The sequence below is a fragment of the Scyliorhinus canicula genome, chromosome 5, assembly GCF_902713615.1.
Source record: "Scyliorhinus canicula chromosome 5, sScyCan1.1, whole genome shotgun sequence".
Lineage (NCBI taxonomy): Eukaryota > Metazoa > Chordata > Chondrichthyes > Carcharhiniformes > Scyliorhinidae > Scyliorhinus > Scyliorhinus canicula.
This window is the reverse complement of record NC_052150.1, coordinates 199,790,437-199,811,976: the sequence shown is the minus strand read 5'-3', so window position 1 is coordinate 199,811,976 and position 21,540 is coordinate 199,790,437. Positions and strand designations below refer to the sequence as shown.

General features: G+C 44.0%; 1 protein-coding gene across 2 annotated transcripts in view; it reads right to left on the bottom strand.

Moving 5' to 3' along the window:
- larp4b (La ribonucleoprotein 4B) overlaps window positions 1-21,540 on the bottom strand; it is a 154,710-nt gene that overhangs the window by 94,247 nt on the left and 38,923 nt on the right. For both annotated transcript variants that reach the window (XM_038798334.1, XM_038798335.1), the window contains exon 3: window positions 1,976-2,111. In XM_038798334.1, the coding sequence (XP_038654262.1) occupies window positions 1,976-2,111 (136 nt within the window). The remainder of the gene's footprint in view (window positions 1-1,975; window positions 2,112-21,540) is intronic.

The window sequence follows — 21,540 nt, the reverse complement described above, 5'->3', positions numbered from 1 at the left end:
TCTGGAGGAAAATGTGGGTGGTCTGATTAGTAAGTTTGCGGATGACACGAAGATTGGAGGAGTTGCTGATAGTGCCGAGGATTGTCAGAAGATACAACAGGATAGATAGGTTGGAGACTTGGGCACAGAAATGGCAGTTGGAGTTTACTCCGGACAAATGCGAGGTGATGTATTTTGTAGGATCAAATCAAGATTATGAATTGTACTGTAAGTGGCAGAACCCTTAGGAACATTAACATACAGAGGGATCTGGGCATCCACAGTTCCCTAAAAGTGGCAACACAGGTAGCCAAGGTGATAAAGAAGGCATATGGCATGTTTGCTTTCATCAACAGGGGCATTGAGTACAAGAGTTGAGAAATCATGTTGCAGGTATACAAAACCTTGGTTCGGCCACATTTGGAGTATTGCGTGCAATTCTGGTCACCACATCATCAGAAGGACGTGGAAGCTTTGGAGAGAGTGCAAAGAAGGTTCACCAGGATGTTGCCTGGTCTCGAGGGTGTTGGCTATGAGGGGAAGTTGAATAAACTGGTATTGTTTTCACTGGAGGCTGAGGGAAGCCCTGATTGAGGTCTGCAAATTTATGAGAGGCATAGACAGGGTGGATAGTCGGAGGTTTTTTCCAGGGGTGGAAGTGTCAATTACAATTGGGCACAGGTTCAAGGTGAGAGGGGAAAAGTTCACGGGAGGTGTGCGGAGTACATGTTTCATGCGGAGTGGTGGGTGCCTGGAACGCGTTGCCAGTGGATGTGGTGGAAGTAGGCACATTAGCAACATTTAAGGAGGCATCAGGATGGATACATGAATAGGGAGGAAATAAACCGAATAAGGGCAGGAACTTTTTTTTTAAAGTTTAAGGCATCATAATCGACAGTCTTGGAGGGCCGAAGGGCCTGTTCCTGTGCTGTACCTTTCTTTGTTCTTATCATTTCGTCCAACCTGACCTGGTGGGATTCAAACCCACGGCCCCTGAGCATTACCCTGGGTCTCTGGAATACTAGTCCAGTGACAATACCACGACGCCACTGCCTCCCCATGTTCCTTCTTGGCTCTTCAGCTGATGTCAACTGGGCCATCACCAATCACCTACATCAACCATTGCATATTCACCTTTGCCTCTACACTCGTTCTGCTGAAATTCTCAGCTTAACATTTGATGCTTCCAGACTCAAACTTTTCAATGCTTTCCTGGCTGATCGCCTACCTTGTGCCCTGCGTAATCAGAGGCTGTTGCAAAACCCTGCCCAGATCCCAAATTGCATTCACTTGAGCTTGCTCACTTGGATTGGCCCTTGACCCAGTAAAACCTCGATTTTAAAATAGAACACTACTACTCCAGGGGTACCTACACCTCAATGCCCATAGCACAGAATCACCGGCCTTCTGCTGCCCTCTTCATTTGCCAGTTTTTCTCCCAAGCCCTCCTCGCTAAAGTATGTTATCTGTAGCCTTCTTACTTCTTTTTACACTTAACTGGGACCCCTTCCTGTCCCTGTCCAGGTATCGCCTGTTTGGGCCTCAGTCCCTGGCCTGGGACTCTCGTCTTCAATGAAGCTCCATTCCCGGTCACATGATCGGGATTTTCACATCATTTTCCCTTTTTCTTTACTCAGTCTGTTGGGCCTGATCTTGGACGCAAGGAACTTAAAAATGCCGAACTGTGTTATGTGCAGTGTGCTACCAACTTCAAGGCAAGTCTGGCTTTCAAAACATGAGGTTTTGCATATTTTGTGCCCACAAAATTTCTAATTTGTTTTCCTTTCTAATACCACCATCACACTAAAAGCATCGCAAAATTCACTGTTACCTGTCAACACCGTCTGCATTTATGTACTGCATCTAATGTAGTTAAATGTTTCACCATGCACCTTGTGACAAAGTAAATTGTCGAGGTTATTTCAAAAATGTTAATCAGCCGGCCATTTAATTGTATAGTGCCATACAGAAAAAAAGTCACCAGAAAATGTCATACCTTCTGAGCAAGTATCAGGAGTCCCCAGCTGTTCTTCCCAAGTTTCACAGGCATTGCTTGCTGCAGCATCCAGATTTAGCACATGATTTGCCCACACTTTGGCATTGGGATTCAGCTCTGAAACCTTGGCCGACTCCTATCAAATCAAGAAAAGGATCCACTTTTTTTTTTAAACTCAGCCATACCAAATTTTAATAACACAAGTTAAAATTCATACCAGTCAACTGTAAACCTGCAAGCTCAGACCAAAATGTTGCAGCAGCTACAAAATGGTGCTCAAAACCATGAGCTTCTGAATTACTCGCCACAGTACCAGTGACAAATTTGTTTTAAACTAACCACTTACTGACAACCTCCTTAAAGTAGAATATAGTGCTTTTAGACACTTTACATGTGCCCAAAAACTTGGTTTAAGAGGTAGCTTTTCAGAATCTAGGGAGGGCAGAGCAGTTCTACACATGGAGCTCCACACGGTAAATTTGAAGCACCCCAAATGAGCCAGGCATACTGCAGATAGGGGCAATTATGCTAGTATTTCCATGCTCCCTCTTTGGTAGAAAGTGATGAAAATCTAATTCAACTACACTATCCTTTGCCGCAATTTTTCTCCACTGAAATTTTTTTTTAATTCTTCCTTGAAAACATAAATTGGTCCTTGCTTCAATTCCATGCTCTAGACTTGTATAACCTACTTTTTTTAAAAAAACTTCTCATCAGAGAACATAGATGAGTGAACAATGCTCTAATAACTGAAGGCCAGAAGAGGAAGTGTTGGTAGTTAATAATCAGGGAACAAGTTTTGAGAGACAGGAAAAAGAAAAATCTTGTCCCACATTAGCGGGCAGCTGACCACACACATCCCCAACCTGTAGGGCTGGTAGTTTTTTTATTCTTTAAATTCTTGATTGTTATTTTTCTTCTCGACATTAGATTCCTTACACTTAATCTTGCTTATTTTGGTGATGCACTTTTACACATGTGCATTCAAGCTCAGCTACGTTTCTCCTACCCAGTTTATGAAGAAAACATACAGCACAGTCATTGCAAGTTTCTCAGCCAACGTGATATGCTTCACCAAAACATAAAATAGACATTTAAACAGAATGAATTCTCGGGTCTCAATTAACTTACAAACTATAGCAATTCTTAATGCGCTGACAAACTTATGTTTTGCTATTCACGGTATAATTTCAAACCAATTTGAGGTCAGTATTCCAAAAGAGAAAATGGCGGAAAATCTCAACAGGTCTGGCAGCACCTGTAAGGAGAAAAGAGCTCGCGTTTTGAGTCCAGGTGACCCTTGTCAAAGCTTCTGGTTTCAGATTCCAGCATCCGCAGTAATTTGTTTTTCTCCAGAGGTTACTATTCCTTCTATCCACAGTAAGTGATATGTGCAGTACACATTCACTAAATAGAGAATCTTAAGAATCAGTGACAGTAGGACAGAAGACCAAAACACCCATCAAATAGTGCAAGGTTTGGGATCTTCACCAAGAACTCTGACGCACAATAGTTTTCAATTTCACACTGTAACCCAAATCCCATTGTCACCATGCACTTGAAAAGGAGCACGTGTATTTTTAACGAAGGGTTCAGCAAAATCTCTTGGGAACACCACAACACTCAAACACCAATGAGTTGAGATGGTAATTTAGTATGATATCTGGTTGATTTAAACAGGTTATTTTACAAAATTAAAATTTGTCTATTATTCTGTATTGAACTGACATGCTCAGCTCACCCACCACTATAATTTTCTACGCTACTGCTTATCTAGAAGCTATGGGACAGTAAAGCAATTTAGATGCCTACATGCACCAATCTAAGGTTCTGCTGAGTCAAAGTGTAATAGAATACTGACATTTACCTTAGGAGTTAGAATTCAACCACTAGGAGCAAGAATTCATCCATGAGGAAGTGATGCTTCGCTTGACCAGAGCCTTGTGCAGACCACACTGGAATTCTGCATGCAGTTTGTGCATAAAAGCTCAGGAATTACATCTTGGCCTTAAAAGTGGTGCGATGCTGTACAGATTGGCTGTAATGATGCCCGGACTAAAAACTTTGATTTATGAAGAGATTGCAATAATTGGTTTGCAATCCCTCTAGTTTAGATGGTTCAAGGGTGATCGAATTTAAGTTTTCAATGGTACAAAACAGCCATCACCTTACTCCTTATGTCAAGGATGACTCTTTCCTGCATTTGGCTAGGTCAGTGTCATCAGTGAGATGTCAATGTTGGCTATGGGATGACAGATGGTTTAAGGCCCAGTCTTTCAGGCTCTCCCAAAAAGAGTTGATAAGACGTGGCAGTGGATTATTGATTTAAGCACCTGCACGCTTTCCATCTTTTCTGTCGTCCTCTGTGGTTGCTCATGTTGTGTGGGTGGTCACAACAACATTTTTGATGATGAGTCGCCATTTTGGTCATCCTTTTCCAACGTGTTGGGATTGCATTAGAAACATTTCCTTTGAATGGGCCCTCTAGCATAGTTCTAACTTAAAGAAATGCCTCTGTACCCCCTAGTTCACGTTCTTCAAAATAGAACAAAAACAAAACTTGACAATTCCTTCTACACCAAGGGTGATGTGGCTCATGCAAGCTGTCCAAGCTTCAGCATCTTAGAGAAGCATAAGAATCACTGCCCGATAGACACCGGATTTAGTCTGACATTCTTTTAAAAACTCTGTACTTAATTAACATTGGATTCCATGACTTCTCCAATCAGTCAGTTTTTTGGGAAACATACTTTCCAAGCTTTGAGAAATGAAGGACATTTTCCAACACTTCACTATGGATCGTAATTGAGGGTGTTAGATGCGATCGATATATTTGGTGTTGGGTAGTAGAGAACTGTTGTAATTCTCCATATTGAGCACCAACGTGTGCCATCAGCTCTAATACAGAATTGGTTGCCTTGGTTTTGATCTTCAACCAATTGAGATTGAAAAATCTACCATCAACACAATAAATTAATATTTCTACACTGGGGCAGTTTGTCAGTAGCACGTGCTGCTGCAAGAAATATCAAAACTAGTGTTGGTTCAACACACCCTAGTCTGATGCCCATTTTGACAGGTATAAGGGTCTGTGGTGCAGTGATCAGATTGTACTGTTATTGGCATTTTGTCATGTAAGCTAGACATCTAGAAATTGTTGCAGCATCTTCCAGAGGGCAGTCAATTCATCAGAGCAAAGTCAATCAAAGAAAGCCATGTACAAAGGGATGTTCAGTTCTTTGCACTTTTGCTGAGGTCAGCAGGCTGCGAAGATCATGTCAATGTTCCTCTAATGGGTTGGGAGCCAGACTAGGACTCTGAAAGAACTTCCTCAGGAATTGGTGAATTGTAACCAACAGGACTTGGCCAATAGTCAGGAGTCCTGTAGTTATTACAGTTCAATCCTGATCAAGATGTCTCCACGGTCACTTGGAATTTCCTCATTCTGGCAGAACTTCACAAAGTGGGTGCGTATCAGGAGGTCCGTATGTTTCATTCCTCATTCACTGGGATATCGTTAGGACCAGCAGCTTGGTTTTATCTAGGTGACAACAGTTATCACTTTGAAGTTTGATCATCATCCAGCACACTTCTGATTGCAAGTTGTGGGACGTTCTACAGTAGATGAAATCCACGACCCTCAGCTATGCTCCAATTCAATGGAAAGGAGTTCTTGTGGCCTATTCTCGTGCTACCATCTCCTGCTCCATTATTAGAGGCTAACTTGCCAAGCACTGCCTTACTGCACAAGAAATATTTATAAAACTTCACCAGCTCTCCTTTCCTTCACAGCTCATTAAACTTTCCCTCATTGTCTTCAAAACCTTCAATATCCCTTCATCCTTCAATGCTCAGCTCCTCCTCCACTGCTTATATTTTTCTGTGCGAGTCATTATATAATGGCAAGTTGATTGTAAAGCATACTGGTACTTTTAAATCATGTTACAGCACACCAAAACTAATCTGCGCATTGCTCCTTTTTTGATTCACTCATTTATCCAATGCTACTTTAGAAGATGCACTGATCTTGGCCTCAAATGTATTCTCGATTCCAAAACCCGCTGTAAATAAATTTATCCCAACTCACCACTTGATGGTAACTTTGATTTTAATGACTCATTACCGAATCCCAAAAGGGAACCTGATTTATCCTATCAAAACCTCCATAATTTAAAGAATACTTTTAGAAATGTATTGGGATTGTGTGTTTCAATGGAAAAAGTCTCAGCAACTAGCCTTCCATTGTGTTACTTTCTTGTCCTTTGGAGTGCCTAATGTTGCACCATGCCCTCACCAATTCTTACAGCTGTTCATTTCTTCACTGTTCTACTCCATGTCCTTAATTAATTATGAAACCCCAAAATGCCGCTAGTTTTTATAGCTTCATCTACCTTCACTTTCAGTGAATGACTTTGAATTGTATTTATATTAGTTGATGATTCCTGAGTTAATACATAAGATGCTACAATAAGGTACAGCAGTCCCAGATGACCATAGGCTGCTTTCCCTTTTGAGGGGGGAGAGCTGACTTGTGGTGATTTAACCCGAGGATCACCAAACCTCAGGCAAGAGGGAAAGTTGAAACGGCCGGGAATAACCTCAGCTGATATGGGAATTGAACCCGCATTGCTGGCAGACTCTGCATCACCAACCATCTGTCGAGCCCACTATGTCTAAGCCGGCAAGATGCTACAATAGACAAGAGGTGAAACAATAAAAAGACAAGCTTGAGTGAAATATCCCAAACACTACCATTGGAAAAGAAAGAGAGGCAGCCAAATGTTGACTGCAGACAGTATCAACTGTTCCACCAGTTAGGAAAGGGATGGCTCGACAGGTCATCAACCAAAAGACTGCAATGTGTAAACTTAGGGAACCACACTGTCAGTGAAGTGAAGGTTTTTACACAGTTAACAGCTGACTGCAAAAGGCAATGTCAAAAAGCAGGTCGGTATGAAGGGGATTAGATGGTTTAATAATTTTGTCTATTCTTCCCCCTGCATTTCCAAGAGAGACTGAGTCAAGTGCTATGTGCTTTAACTGTTACTCAGTATTTTTCTTCGATGCCTGAAATGTAGCCTAATGATTCATCTGGCCTCAGCTATCAAAGTGCTTCTCAATCTTGCCTTCAGAGATTGCAAAAGTCCACATTGGGATACATACAAAAAATGCACTATATCCAGTTAGATCACAAGGAAATCCTATTATGACATGGCATGGCTTAATGAGATGGCAAAACATATATGTCTGAAAATGCATTTCCAAAATAGGCACCCAAAATTGGATAGATTGTTATGGAGGCCGAAGAGCCAGCAACTAGTCACAGAATAACAGCACAGAAGAGGCCCTTTGGCCCATCAGATCTGCGCAAACACATGGAGAACACCTGACCTGCCTTCCTATCCCATTTGCCAGCACTTGGCCGATAGCCTTGAATGTTACATACCAAATACTCATCCAGATATTTTTTAAAGGATGTGAGGCAGCCCGCCTCTACTACCTTCCCAGGCAGTGCATTCCAGACCATCACCACCCTCGGGGTGAAAACGTTTTTCCTCAAATCCCCCATATCCTCCTGCTCCTGACCTTGAACTTAAGTGTCCCCTTGCGACTGACCCTTCAACTAACGGAAACAGCTGTTCCCTATCCACCCCGTCCGTGCTCCTCAATCTTGTGCACCTCAATCTTTTCTGCTCCAGCAAAAACAACGCAAGCCTAGCCAACCTCTCTTCATAACTTAAAATGTTCTATCCCAGGCAACATCCTGGTGAATCTCTTCTGCACCCCTTCCAGTGCAATTACATCCTTCCTATAATATGGTGACCAGAATTGCACACAGTACTCAGCTGTGACCTCACCAAAGTTTGATTCAAGTCCAACATGACCTCCCTGCTTTTGTAATCTATGCCTCGATTGATAACGTCAAGTGTCCTTCCACACCACCCTCTAACCTGCCACTCTGCCTTCAGAGATCTATGGATAAACACGCCACGGTCCCTTTGTTCCTCAAAACTTCTGTCATGCCATTCATTGAACACTTCCTTGTCACATTACTCCTTCCAAAGTGTATCACCTCACACTTTCAGGGTTAAATTCCATCAGCCACTTCCCTGTAACCCAAGACACTCAACCTCACTGTTAACCACCCGGCCAATCTTGTGAGATCCGCAAGTTTACTAATCCTACCCCCCACCAATAATCTAGATCAGTGATATAAATGACAAATAATAGGGGACCCAGCACAGATTCCTGTGGTACACCATTGGATGCTGGCTTTCAGTCACTTAAGCAGCCGTATGTCATCATCCTGTCTCCTACAGATAAGCCAATTTTGAATCTAGCTTATCAAGCTACTCTGTATCCCATGTGCATTTGCCTTCTTTACAAGTCTCCTACGTGGGACTTTGTTAAAAGCTTTTCTGAAAACCATGTGAACATCAACTGCACTACCCTCATCTACACACCTGGTCACATGCCTTGCAACACCTCAAATGCCTTGTCACTCCGTCTGCCCATTTTCAATTTTCTCAAGAACCTCAGTTCTATATCTATCTACTCATTCTCTTGGGTGAAGACAGATATGATGTATTTGTTCAACACTCTTACCAGTGTCCTCTGGCTCCACCCACAGATTTACCGGTTAGTCCCGAATGGACCTTCCTCTTTCCCTAGTTAACCTCTTCCCATTGATTAACTTACAGAATACCTTGGAATTTTCCTTACTTTTACCAGCAGGAGCTTTCTCAAATCCCCTCTTTGCTCTCCCAATTGCTTTCTTAAAACTCAATCCCGCACCCTCTGTACTCCACTAATGCCTCCATTGATTTGCACCCCTTGCACCAGCTAAAAGCCTCTCTTTTCCTTCTCATCATATCCTGAATATCTCTGGTTGTCCATGGTTCTCTGGGTTTGTTACTCCTTTCAATTACCCTAAAGGGAACAGGCTGGGCCTGTACCCACCCCAATTTCCTTTTTCAAGATTTCCCACTGCTTGTGTAGATTTTCCCACAACTAACTCTTTCCAGTCTACCTTGGCGAGATCCTGCTGTTTTACCAAAATCTTCTCCACCCCAATCCGCAATCTTTTTTTTTGCAAATTGTCCATAACAAACTTGAATTGTACCACGTTGTGGTTGCTATCACCAAATTGCTGCCCCACCAACACATCAACCACCTGTCCGGCTTCATTCACCAGAATTAGGTCCAGCACGGTGTCGGCCTTGTTGGACCCTCTATATATTGACCTAGAAAGTTGTTATCTTGAGAACTCCACTCCATTTAAGCCCTCCACACAGTGACTATCCCAATTAATATTGGGAAAGTTGAAGTCATCTAATATATTTACCTTATTATTTTTACACCCCTCTGTAAATGAACATTAAGACGTTGCAGAAAAAAAAATACACAATGGTCAGTACAAACAGACACTGGTTGACTTTTGAGTCTACATCATAATTACACAAACTGCAGTCCTTCATGCGCAGGTCCATATCCGCAAGCAATTACTTAAATCAGCTTTAATACTGCTAGAATAGAAAGCAGGTCATATCAATTGAAGTCAAATTTTTGAAAGCTCATGGTTAAAAGTTATTCGCTTCTAAAAGTATCGAAAATGAAATTAGATTGCATTTGTTGTTTCATTGAAAGATAGTGAAACAGCTTTGTAGACACTATATTAAGATAGAATGACAAAATATCATCTTTAAATTTAAAAAAAGGTGGCAAATAGCCATGAAAGTTGCCTCATTTAACCCATAAGTGATTAAAAATTAAGGCAACCAATTTGCTCTCATGTAGAGAACTTACCATTTTAACTCAGCCATAAAATGGTATCAAATAGCTAACATTTGAAAAATACTCACACACTGGTTACATTGATTGAGCCAATTCCAAGAATTGGTTGCTTTGGATACCGAAAGGTGGTATGGATGCACCCCAATAAGGCTTTTGGGGATATCAATATTCTTCGATACAATTGATTGGGCAACATCATTTTGTTGTAAGTTGACCTCGTTGGTAATTCCACTGAAGCTGGTGTTCCATAAGTAACCCACTTGGCTGTCTACATTTATCTTCAGCTGTTCAGAAAATATGCATTCAGCTCCATCTTCAAACATTGTGTCAATTTCTGGATTGATAGACCATGATGGCCTGACACCACTTTCCAAATTGTGATCTATTTTAAGTTTATCTTCAGACCGTCTTGAAATGATTGCCATCACATCCACACATCTCTCATTGCTTTTGCACAGCACATCTAATGAAGATTTCTCTTCCACATCATCATTGCCTAAGATTCCAGCAAAGTTACAAGGTAATTCATATGAAGGAGTTGACGCATACTGATCTATCTGATTGGGATCCTCCAGACTATTCACAATTTCACATAATTCTGTTGATATATATAATTCAACAGTCTCTTCCTTTTTTGGAGTGCCAGCAAAAGTAGCACTCTTTTCTAGTGCTAGGGCACTTGCTTGTGAACATTTCTCCTGCTTTGTTTCAATTTTAAAAATGGGTGGATTCTTACACTCATCTAATAACTCTATGGTTGCAGAGCAGGCATCAAGCATGGCTTGCTGAACTTCATTTTGCATAGAGCACAAAACAGGATTATGGGGCTCATTTGTAATCCAGTCAGCATCAAATGTCCCTTTCAGGTTTTCAGGCTTTTCATTAAAACATTCGTCGAGATGCCCGTTTACAAAGCTGGTCCTGTTCTCGATCCGTGGATGGATATTTTGCCGGCTTTCTACACCTCGAAGTGCTGCATTTGGAACAGATGAAACTTGCCTATATGTGGAAAGATTCTGAATCTCAGGAGTCTGTTCACTTATTTCATTCAATAGGTTTTCTTCATTGCCTTTCAGACTGCCAGTATCTTGTTTTAAGCAGATATCAGCATTGCAATTATTGATGGTAAATTCAGTTTCACTGCTTACTTCTGTACTGCCAGCTGAAAACACAACAGCAGAATATTGATTTTGTTTACCAAACTTCATCTCCTTTTTCTGTTGATTTTTCATCTTTGTTTCTGCAGCTGGTCTGTTCTCAGACTCCCAGATAGCATCATGAATAGGCAAAATATTTCTGAATTCATCCAACTCTGCCAAAGCAACACCGGCATTGCAGCCAATGTCAAACGGCTCAGAGATGAATGTATTATATATTTCAACGACTGAAACTTGTTCAGCTGAAAGGTCAAATCCTGAATTTTCTAATACAGTTTCTTCAGATGCATTGGGCACTTGCAAATTGATATCAGCTTGTAAAATGTCATCAATGCACACTGGTGCATGTTTTCCACTATTTTGGTTAGCACTGCTTCTGTGATTAAGTAGTTGCTCCTCAATGGTAGAATTACTGTTAGGAGCTACAGCAACCAACTTCAAACAGCAATTGGATTTCAAACTGTTCCCTTCAGCTTTCACAATATCAAATATTTTCCCAACAGACGGTACAGGTAAGGATTGTAACAAATTTATATCAGAGTATTTATCTTCCAGGGATTCCACATGAGTGTTTACATTACATAATGTAGCTGTTTGATCCTGTTGTAATCCAGTTTTACTCATCCGACGGGTAAACTCGGTTTCCAGTAAATTAGATGGTGCACAGACTAGGTGGATAGGAATTAGGTTACCTTCATTACATTGACTGCAACAGTTCAATTTGGATTTAATGTTCAAATTTGGCATTTTTTCTATCAGAGAATTGCCAGGCAATGAATTATTCAACTTTGGCAGGCTGGTTATGGAGGGGTCAGAGATAATACTTTTGCTACTTACCCAATCATGCAATTGTACAGCTGTGTTTGGACATATACTTTTGGATTCTAACATATTCAGCTTGCGTTGTTGATATACATTAGTTCCTGTGCCTTCAAATTTAGTGCTATGCTTAGTAGGGGACTCTCTCACTTTCTGATTTGCCTCACACAGATGGGAGCATTTGGCATGATTGTAAATATTTGCATATTTTGAAGCACAAGTGTCTGAACTAATGAAGTAATTTACCAAGTCCTCAGGAACTGAAGACTTTACATGGCTGTGTTTCTTTCCACTGTTAGGTTGAGGATCAAGGCTTCTCGCTTCATTTTTGGCCATTTCAGCAGATGCAAGTACAGTGTTTGATTTTGACATCAGTGGCAAAGTGGCTTGTGCATCAGTGGTTATTTCAGTGGGAAAATCTTGCTGCTTCACAGTGTCCAGTCCTATGATCATTGATTGTGCTACTTGAACTACTTCCTGATCAGAAACAGCCGCTGTACTTGGAGGACAATGTCTTGAAAAATCTACATCAGTGTCAACATACCATGTTCGCTTTCTCTCAGCTACAACAGCTGAACTGTTCAGATCTGAAGCAATTTGATTAGGAGGAAAAACAGATGCCCCTTCATCATTTTCTATATCCTCTAGATCTATTGTGCAAATACTATAAAAATCATTGGTTCTCGATTTAATGTCTATTTCAAAAGACATGTTGCTGGTATCCAAAAATTGTTCTTGTATATTATGTGATGTTATAGTAAATTGAATTCCCTCAGTCTTGCTATTTTTACCATCATTTTCAGCCTCTGCCATTAGCAGGTTACAACTGAGTTCTTGCTGCTGCAAATGGGAATTCTCAAAAATCATCTGGCAACTTGACAAATTTGCACCATTTAAGGAAATCTCAGGGCGAGAGAGCACAGCATTTTCCTCTGGGTGAAACTGACCCAATTGAGATAGTGCACCTCTAGAAGTATTTTCAGTTTCATGCCTCTCAACAGATTTTTCATCTATTTTAACAGGACTGCATAACTTTCTGTAGTCCTTTTTCAGATGTTCCTTGCCTTTAACATGCAGGATTCTTTCCTTCGATGGATCAATGGGCTTCCATAGATTGCTCTTTTGTACATTTTCCAACGGATCATTTGTCACAAACTCTTCACTAATTTTCCTTAGATTTTCAGCTTGCTGCAAGGACACTTGACTTTGGTAAAAGGGCTTCTTCATCAGCAAAAGCCAGATCACACATCTGCTATTCTTCAACCATCCTTGGTGGGTATCCACGCTTACATTCGCACAACGTGCAGTCGTCAGCTTGCCATATTCTTGAGCACGTTCATCCAAATTCCCATTCTCAGTTATTTCTTCAAGTATTGACCCTGGGTTTTGCATCCAGTATTCAATATCTGTTTCACTTCCCGAATTCCTCAACAAACTTGCTCTTTCAGTGACATTTTTGGACAACGGATTTCTCTCTTTACTGAAGCAGCAGCCCATAGTTAGGAGCTACCACATCAACCTTGCACACTAAAAAGCTCACAAGTGCTATAAAACAAGCTTCCAACTGGGCTAGCCAACACCCACGTACCAAAAATAGAACGTTTAAGGCTGTTAAAAATTCATGTGCTACTGCCACTCAAAACTGAATAGCACAGCTGGGCTAACTCATTCCAAAATTAAAACATTTACGTCAACTTTCTACTTTTATGCTGTCAGATTTTACAATGGAGGTATATATCCATCATTAACCCTGCATTCGGCAATGACTAATTACATTCTTAAACAAACTGCCGGAATTCCAGATTTCAATTGAAACTTTCTCCTCCCACCATATCCAGCCTAAATTATGCCAATAACTGAAAACAATTTAGATATAGCAATGGCTTGTTCTAAAATAAAAGCAAAATTTTGCAGATACCGGAAATCTGAAACAAAACCAGGATATGCTGGAAAAACACATGTTAAATATCAACTCTTTCTCCACCGATGCTGCCAAACCGGCTGCCTTTTTCCAGCATTTTGTTTTTTTTTAATTAGTCTGTTCCAATTTATTTTATTAAAAGAAGTGAAATCCTGTTGGTCCATTAGTCTGCGCGAAATATTTTTAGTTGCCCTTGCTGTGCAAAGGAATGGGGCTGTGTTGAACATTTTCTGTCCGGTACGACAAAAAAAAAACTCAATTTTATGCCCGTTTTGGATTTTAGTTCAGACCAGAATTTTAAAAATACTGCGCATTGGTGATGCTTGTTCAGGGAAACAAATTCCTTAAAACAAAAATGCATCACGGGCAATATGCTTGTAAGTATATAATTTTACCTCAGGACAGCAGTAACAATAAATGCAAAAGCAGAAGCTTGTGACAGTCAAATGCTGAAACTAATCTTAACTGACCAACAGCAGCATTAATAATAAAACTCTTTATCGTCACAAGTAGGCTTACATTAACACTGCAATGTTGATTCTCAGCATGAGCAATCTTAGCATTAAGTAATGAAGTTCACAACAGGCAAAGCCCCAGACATGACTGCCATGGCTCTGACGGATTAGCTCAAACCAGAGTTTCGGTAACTGTGGTCCTCATTCTGACAAGAATAGAGTAAAGGGCTCAGCCAGGCATAGCCCAGTGGTCATTCTGGATTGTGACCAGCATAATCCAGAAACATTTGATTACAAAAGGTAATGCCATTAAACAGATATGCCAGGTTTCATCTTCCCAAGCTCATCTACCACCATCTCAAATGGCAACAGTGCCGCAGCAAGGTTTTCAAATCAACTTCAAAGGATTGATGAACTCAATAAACCAAATGAACAAAAAAGAACACAACAGGTTTTGAACATCTTAACACTTTAGACATCTGGTTATCTTTCCCCACAGCTCCTCAACTAATACATGAATATCAAGCCCCCTCCCCCTGGCCAAGCAGCAATCACACAATAATTCTCCCTTGATCACCAGCAACAGCCAAACTACATGGTGAAAGTTGCTGACAGAACAGTGGATATATTTCTGGAACTGGTAATTGCGCTGTAAAACTATTCAAGTCGTAACATTGTTTTTTTTCCCCTAAAAGATGCTGTGGATAATGAATATTTGAATGTCACAATCACATATGGTGCATACTCTTCTCAAGCGAGCTATTTTTTGGAATTTGACAGTAGATAGAGAAATATTTCATTTGGCGGAAAGATCGCGAAAGAGGGCACACATTTAAACTAACTGGCAAAAGCAACCAACGGAAAATATTTCATAGCATGTGGCTAGGGTTTGGAATGCACTGCCTGGTGGAGGCACCTTCAATCAAAACATTCAACGGGAAGTTAGATTGCAATCTGAAGAGGAAGATTGACAGGTAGGGGAATGGCACGAGGTGAATTTCTCATTTCGTGGAGCTAGTGCAGAAATGATGGGTCGAATGGCCTCCTCCTGCACTAACAATTCAGCGATTCAGAAAAGTGCTCCATTTCCAATTTATCACTGGCATTCAGGGAACAAATATTGTACCAAGAAAAAAAGACTTGCAAATTAAATAGCATCCATCGCAATCTCAGCACAGTAGCACAAGGGCAGCACGGTGCACATGTGGCTAGCACTGTGGCTTCACAGCACCAGGGTCCCAGGTCGATTCCTCGCTGGGTCACAGTCTGTGCGGAGTCTGCACATTCGCCCCATGTCTGCTTGTGTTTCCTCCGGGTGCTCCGGTTTCCTCCCACAGTCCAAAGACGTGCAGGTTAGGTGGATTGGCCATGCTAAAAATTGTTATTGGGTTACGGGGATAGGGTGAACAAAGAACAAAGAAAATTACAGCACAGGAACAGGCCCTTCGGCCCTCCCAGCCTGCGCCAATCCAGATCCTTTATTTAAACCTGGTGCCTATTTTCCAAGGATCTACTTCCCTCTGCTCCCCGCCCGTTCATATATCTGTCCAGATGCATCTTAAATGATGCGATAGAAGGGCAGCACGGTGGCCTAGTGGTTAGCACAACCGCCTCACGGCACTGAGGTCCCAGATTCGATCCCGGCTCTGGGTCACTGTGTGTGGAGTTTGCACATTCTCCCCATGTCTGCATGGGTTTCGCCCCCACAACCCAAAAATCCGCAGAGTAGGTGGATTGGCCACGCTAAATTGCCCCTTAATTAGAAAAAATAATTGGCTAATCTAAATTTATTTTTAAAAAATGATGCGATAGTGCCCGCCTCTACCACCTCCGCTGGCAAAGCATTCCAGGCACCCACCACCCTCTGCGTAAAAAACATTCCACGCACATCTCCCTTAAACTTTCCCCCTCTCACCTTGAAATCGTGACCCCTTGTAATTGACACCCCCACTCTTGGAAAAAGCTTGTTGCTATCCACCCTGTACATACCTCAATTTTGTAGACCTCAATCAGGTCCCCCCTCAACCTCTGTCTTTCCAACGAAAATGATCCTAATCTACTCAACCTTTCTTCATAGCCAGCACCTTCCATACCAGGCAACATCCTGGTGAACCTCCTCTGCACCCTCTCTAAAGCATCCACATCCTTCTGGTAATGTGGCAACCAGAACTGCACGCAGTATTCCAAATGTGGCCTAACCAAAGTCCTATACAACTTGTACTCAATACCCCGTCCAATGAAGGCAAGCATGCTGTATGCCTTCTTGGCCACTCTATCGACCTGCGTTGCCACCTTCAGCGTACAATGGACCTGAACTCCCAGATCTCTCTGTACATCAATTTCACCCAGGACATTTCCATTGACTATATCGTCCACTCTTGAATTAGATCTTCCAAAATGCATCACCTCGCATTTGCCTGGATTGAACTCCATCTGCTAATTCTCTCCCCAACTCTCCAATCTATCTATATTTTGCTGTATTCTCTGACAGTCCTCCTCGCTATCTACAACTCCACCAATCTTAGTATCATCTGCAAACGTGCTCATCAGACCACCTATACCTTCGTCCAGATCATTTATGAATTTCACAAACAATAGTGGTCCGAGCGCGAATCCCTGTGGAACACCACTAGTCACCTTTCTCCATTTTGAGACACTCCCTTCCACCACTGCTCTCTGTCTCCTGTTGCCCAGCCAGTTCTTTATCCATCTAGCTAGTACACCCTGAACCCCATATGACTTCACTTTTTCCATCAACCTGCCATGGGAACTTTATCAAATGCTTTACTGAAGTCCATGTATATGACATCTACAGCCATGCTGCCTATCACTGATAAGTCTATTTTCTTCCAAATGTGAATAGATCCTATCCCTCAGTATCTTCTCCACCAGTTTGCCTACCACTGACGTCAAGCTCACAGGTCTATAATTCCCTGGATTATCCCTGCTACCCTTCTTAAACAAAGGGACAATATTAGCAATTCTCCAGTCCTCCGGGACCTCACCAAAGAGGGTCGGCGCAGACTCGATGGGCCGAATGGCCTCCTTCTGCACTGTATGTTCTATGTTCAATGCTAAGTACAGTCATGCAAGAAAAAAATGCAAACCAAACTCCTCCAAAGAGCAATGTTATAACTAGATAATCTTACGTTGGTCAGGAGATAAGAGATACGACTCCCATGCCTCATCCAATTTGAGCTTTTCTTCAAAATGATGCCTATGGGAACTTCCGGTGGCGGTTATGAGGGAGTAAGTCGCACACTTGATGGCTCCCGCTCTGGCCGGGCTTTTGGACCTTTTCCCTCAGACTTTTTCATGGTTTTGAGTTTTGGTTTTGAAAGTGCGGACATTTGAAGGTGCTGCACCGGGCCCACATGTCCGGGACTAGGATGAGTAGGTTCTTTGGGGGTGAGGACAGGTGCACCAGATGTTCGGGGAGTCCAGCGAACCACGCCCATATGTTCTGGGCATGCCCAGCACTGGAAGAATTCTGGAAGGGGGTGGCGGGGACGGTGTCGAGGGTGGTTGGATCCAGGGTCAAACCAGGGTGGGGACTCGCAATTTTTGGAGTTGCGGTAGAGCCGTGAGTGCAGGAGGCGAAAGAGGCCGGTGTCCTGGCCTTTGCGTCCCTAGTAGCCCGACGAAGGATTCTGCTACAGTGGAAGGATGCAAGGCCCCCAAGTTTGGAGACCTGGATCAGTGACATGGCGGGATTTATAAAATTGGAAAGGGTCAAATTTGCCCTGAGAGGATCAATACAAGGGTTCTATAAACGATGGCAGCCTTTTTTTTCATTAAATCTCTACAGTGCAGAAGGAGGCCATTCAGCCCATCGAGTCTGCACCAACCCAAGGGCAGCACGGTGGCCTAGTGGTTAGCACAACCGCCTCACGGCGCTGAGGTCCCAGGTTCGATCCCGGCTCTGGGTCACTGTCCGTGTGGAGTTTGCACATTCTCCCCGTGTCTGCGTGGGTTTCACCCCCACAACCCAAAAATGTGCAGAGTAGGTGGATTGGCCACGCTAAATTGCCCCTTAATTGAAAAAAATAATTGGCTAATCTAAATTTATAAAAAAAAAGAAAAAGAAAAAAAGAGTCTGCACCAACCCTCTGAAAGAGCACCCTATTTAGGCCCACTCTCCACTCTATTCTTGTAACCCCACCTAACCGTTGGACACTAGGGGACAATTTAGCATGGACAATCCACCCAACCTGCACATCCCTGGACCGTGGGAGGAAACCGGAGCACCCGGAGGAAATCCACACAGACACAGGGAGAATGCGCAAACTCCACACAGACAGCCCACCAAGGCCGGAATCGAACCGTTGTCCCCGGCGATGCGAGGCAGCAGTGCCAACCACTGTGTCGCTGTAGTGCCCAATTGGATTTGGAATTGGATTCCGGATTTAATTTGTGAAAGCTCCTGATTTCATGCCTAGTAGAACATAGAACAGCACAGCACAGAACAGGCCCTTCGGCCCTCAATGCTGCGCCAAGCCATGATCACCCCACTCAAACCCACGTATCCACCCTATTTCTGGGCTTCCTGGCTCAAAGATAGGTTACTTGGTCAATAGCAGCAGCAACCCGGGACGCACTTGAAAGTAGCGGATCAAGTTAGGCTGAGGAAGGGCTGGGTCAGTCAGGTCTTCCATTCGGGGCTGGATACCAAGACGAGGGGTGTCGATGTTAATTAATAAGCGGGTGCAATTCCAGGCAGATAGAAGAGTTCTGGATTGGGGGGGGGGGGGGTTATTTCCTGGTGAGCGGTAAGCTGGATGGGAAGAAGGTGGTATCGGTTAATGTATACGCACCAAATTAGGACGATGTTGAATTCATTAAGGGGGTACTGGGGAAGATACCGGATCTGGACTCGCACAAGCTAGTGATGGGAGGGGATTTTAATACGGTTTTCGGCCCCGGCCTGGACCGGTCGTGCTCGAAAACTGGGAGGGTGCCAGCGATGGCAAAGGAGCTGATAGGGTTCATGGAACAGATGGGAGGGGTCGACCCATGGAGGTTTAGGCAGCCGACCATTAGGGAGTTCTCTTTCTACTCACATGTACATAAGGTGTATTCCCGGACTGACTTTTTCCGTTTTGAGTAAGGATCTGCTGGCGGGGGTGGTGGACACGGGGTACTCGGCCATCACTATTTCGGATCATGCCCGACATTGGGTGGAACTGCAGGTTAGTAAGGAGAGCTTCCAGCGCCCGCAATGACGATTGGACGTGGGCTTGTTGGTGGACGAGGCGGTGTGCAAGAGAGTAAGGAAGTGCATGAAGAACTACCTGCAGGTCAACGACACGGGGGGGGGGGGGTCTCAGCAGTGTGGTCTGGGAGGCGCTGAAGGCAGTGGTGAGAGGGGAGCTCATCTCAATCCCATCTCAGGGACAGGATGGATAGGGCAGAGACGGAGCGACTGATCAAGGAGATCTTACAGATAGATAGCAGGTATGCGGTGACCCGGGGATGGAACTGTTAAGGGAACGCCGGAGGCTGCAGGCTGAGTTCGGGGTGCTGTCCACGGGCAAGGCAGTGGAGCAGCTTAGAAAGGCGAGGGGGACATTTTATGAATATGGGAAGAAGGCCAGCAGAATGCTGGCACAGCAGTTGAGAAAGAGGGAGGCGGCCAGGGGAATTGATAAATTGGTCAACAGAGATGGGACCCTGGTAGGGGATTCGGCTGGGCTAAACAGGGCGTTTAGGGACTTTAACAGCAGACTCTATCGCTCGGAACCCCCCACGGGGCCTGAGGAGATTAAACGACTTCTGGACAGGCTGACTTTCCCAAGGGTGGGCAGGGAGCTGGTGGATGGGTTGGGTGCTCCGATTAGGGCCGAAGAAATTTCTGAGAGCTTGAAGGCAATGCAGTCGGGTAAAGCCCCGGGGCGGACGGGTTCAAAGTGGAATTTTACAAGAAATTTTCAGGGATATTAGGGCCATCACTGGTCAAAGTTCTTAACGAGGCGAGGGATATTGCCCCCGATGATGTCACAGGCCACCATTTTGTTAATACTGAAGTGGGACAAGAACCTGGAGCTGTGTGCAGCACGGTAGCATGGTAGTTAGCATAAATGCTTCACAGTTCCAGGGTCCCAGGTTCGGTTCCCGGCTGGGTCACTGTCTGTGCAGAGTCTGCACGTCCTCCCCGTGTGCGCGTAGGTTTCCTCCGGTTTCCTCCCACAGTCCAAAGATGTGCGGGTTAGGTGGATTGGCCATGCTAAATTGCCCGTAGTGTCCTAAAAAGGAAGGTCGGGGGGGGGGGGGGGGGGGGGGGGGGGGGGGGGGGGGGGGGGTGTTTGTTGGGTTACGGGTATAGGGTGGATACGTGGGTTTGAGTAGGGTGATCATTGCTCGGCACAACATCGAGGGCCAAAGGGCCTGTTCTGTGCTGTACTGTTCTATGTGTGGGACCTCTAGGCCGATCTCGTTGCTTAATGTGGCCGCTGAGCTGCTGGCCAAAGTGTTGGCCTCCCAAGATTGAAGACTGTGTGCCGGAGGTGATTATGGAGGGCCAAACCGGATGTCAAGGGTAGGCAGTTGGTGGCCAACACAAGAAGGCTGCTTAATGAGATGCTCCCGGAGGGAAGGGAAGTTGAGGTAGTTGTGGCCATGGATGCGGAGAAGGCATTCAACGGGTAGTGGGACTATCTGTGGGAGGTGCTGGGACGGTTTGTGTTTGGTCGATGCTTTATCGACTGGGTCAGGTTGTTGTACCAGGTCCCAGAGGCTAGTGCAAGGACGAACAGGACGACCTCTGACTATTTTAGGCTGCACTGGGGGACAAGGCAGGGATGTCCCCTCTCCCCACTGCTGTCTGCGTTAGCCAGAGAGCCGCTGGCAATTGCTCCGAGAGCTTCCAGGGGTTGGAAAGGGCTGGGAGGGGTGGAGCATAGGGTATCGCTGTACACGGATGACCTACTCCTATATGTAGCAGATCCAGGGACAGGGATGAGGGAGATTATGGCGATTCTGGTGGAATTTGGCCGGTTTTCAGGATACAAACTGAATATAACGAAGAGAGATGTTTGTAGTCCAGGCAAGAGGTCAGGAGGGTCAGCTGGGGGAGTTACCGTTCAGGTTAGTGGGGGACAATTTTAGATACCTGGGGATACAAGTGGTGTGCGACTGGGGCCGGTTACACAAGTTGAACTTGCCCCAGTTGGTTATCAGATGAGGGGTAAGTTTCGGAGATGGGATGCGCTCCTTCTATCACTGGCGGGGAGGGTGCAGACGGTTAAGATGACAGTATTGCCGGGATTTTTATTTGCGTTCCAATGCCTCCCGATTTTCATCCCACGGTCCTTTAAGAGGATAAACAAAATCATTTGGGGCTTTTTTTGGGTGGGTAAGTTCCCACGGGTGAAAAAGGTGATGCTCGAGAGAAATTGGGGGGCTTGCCCGGCCAAATACTAG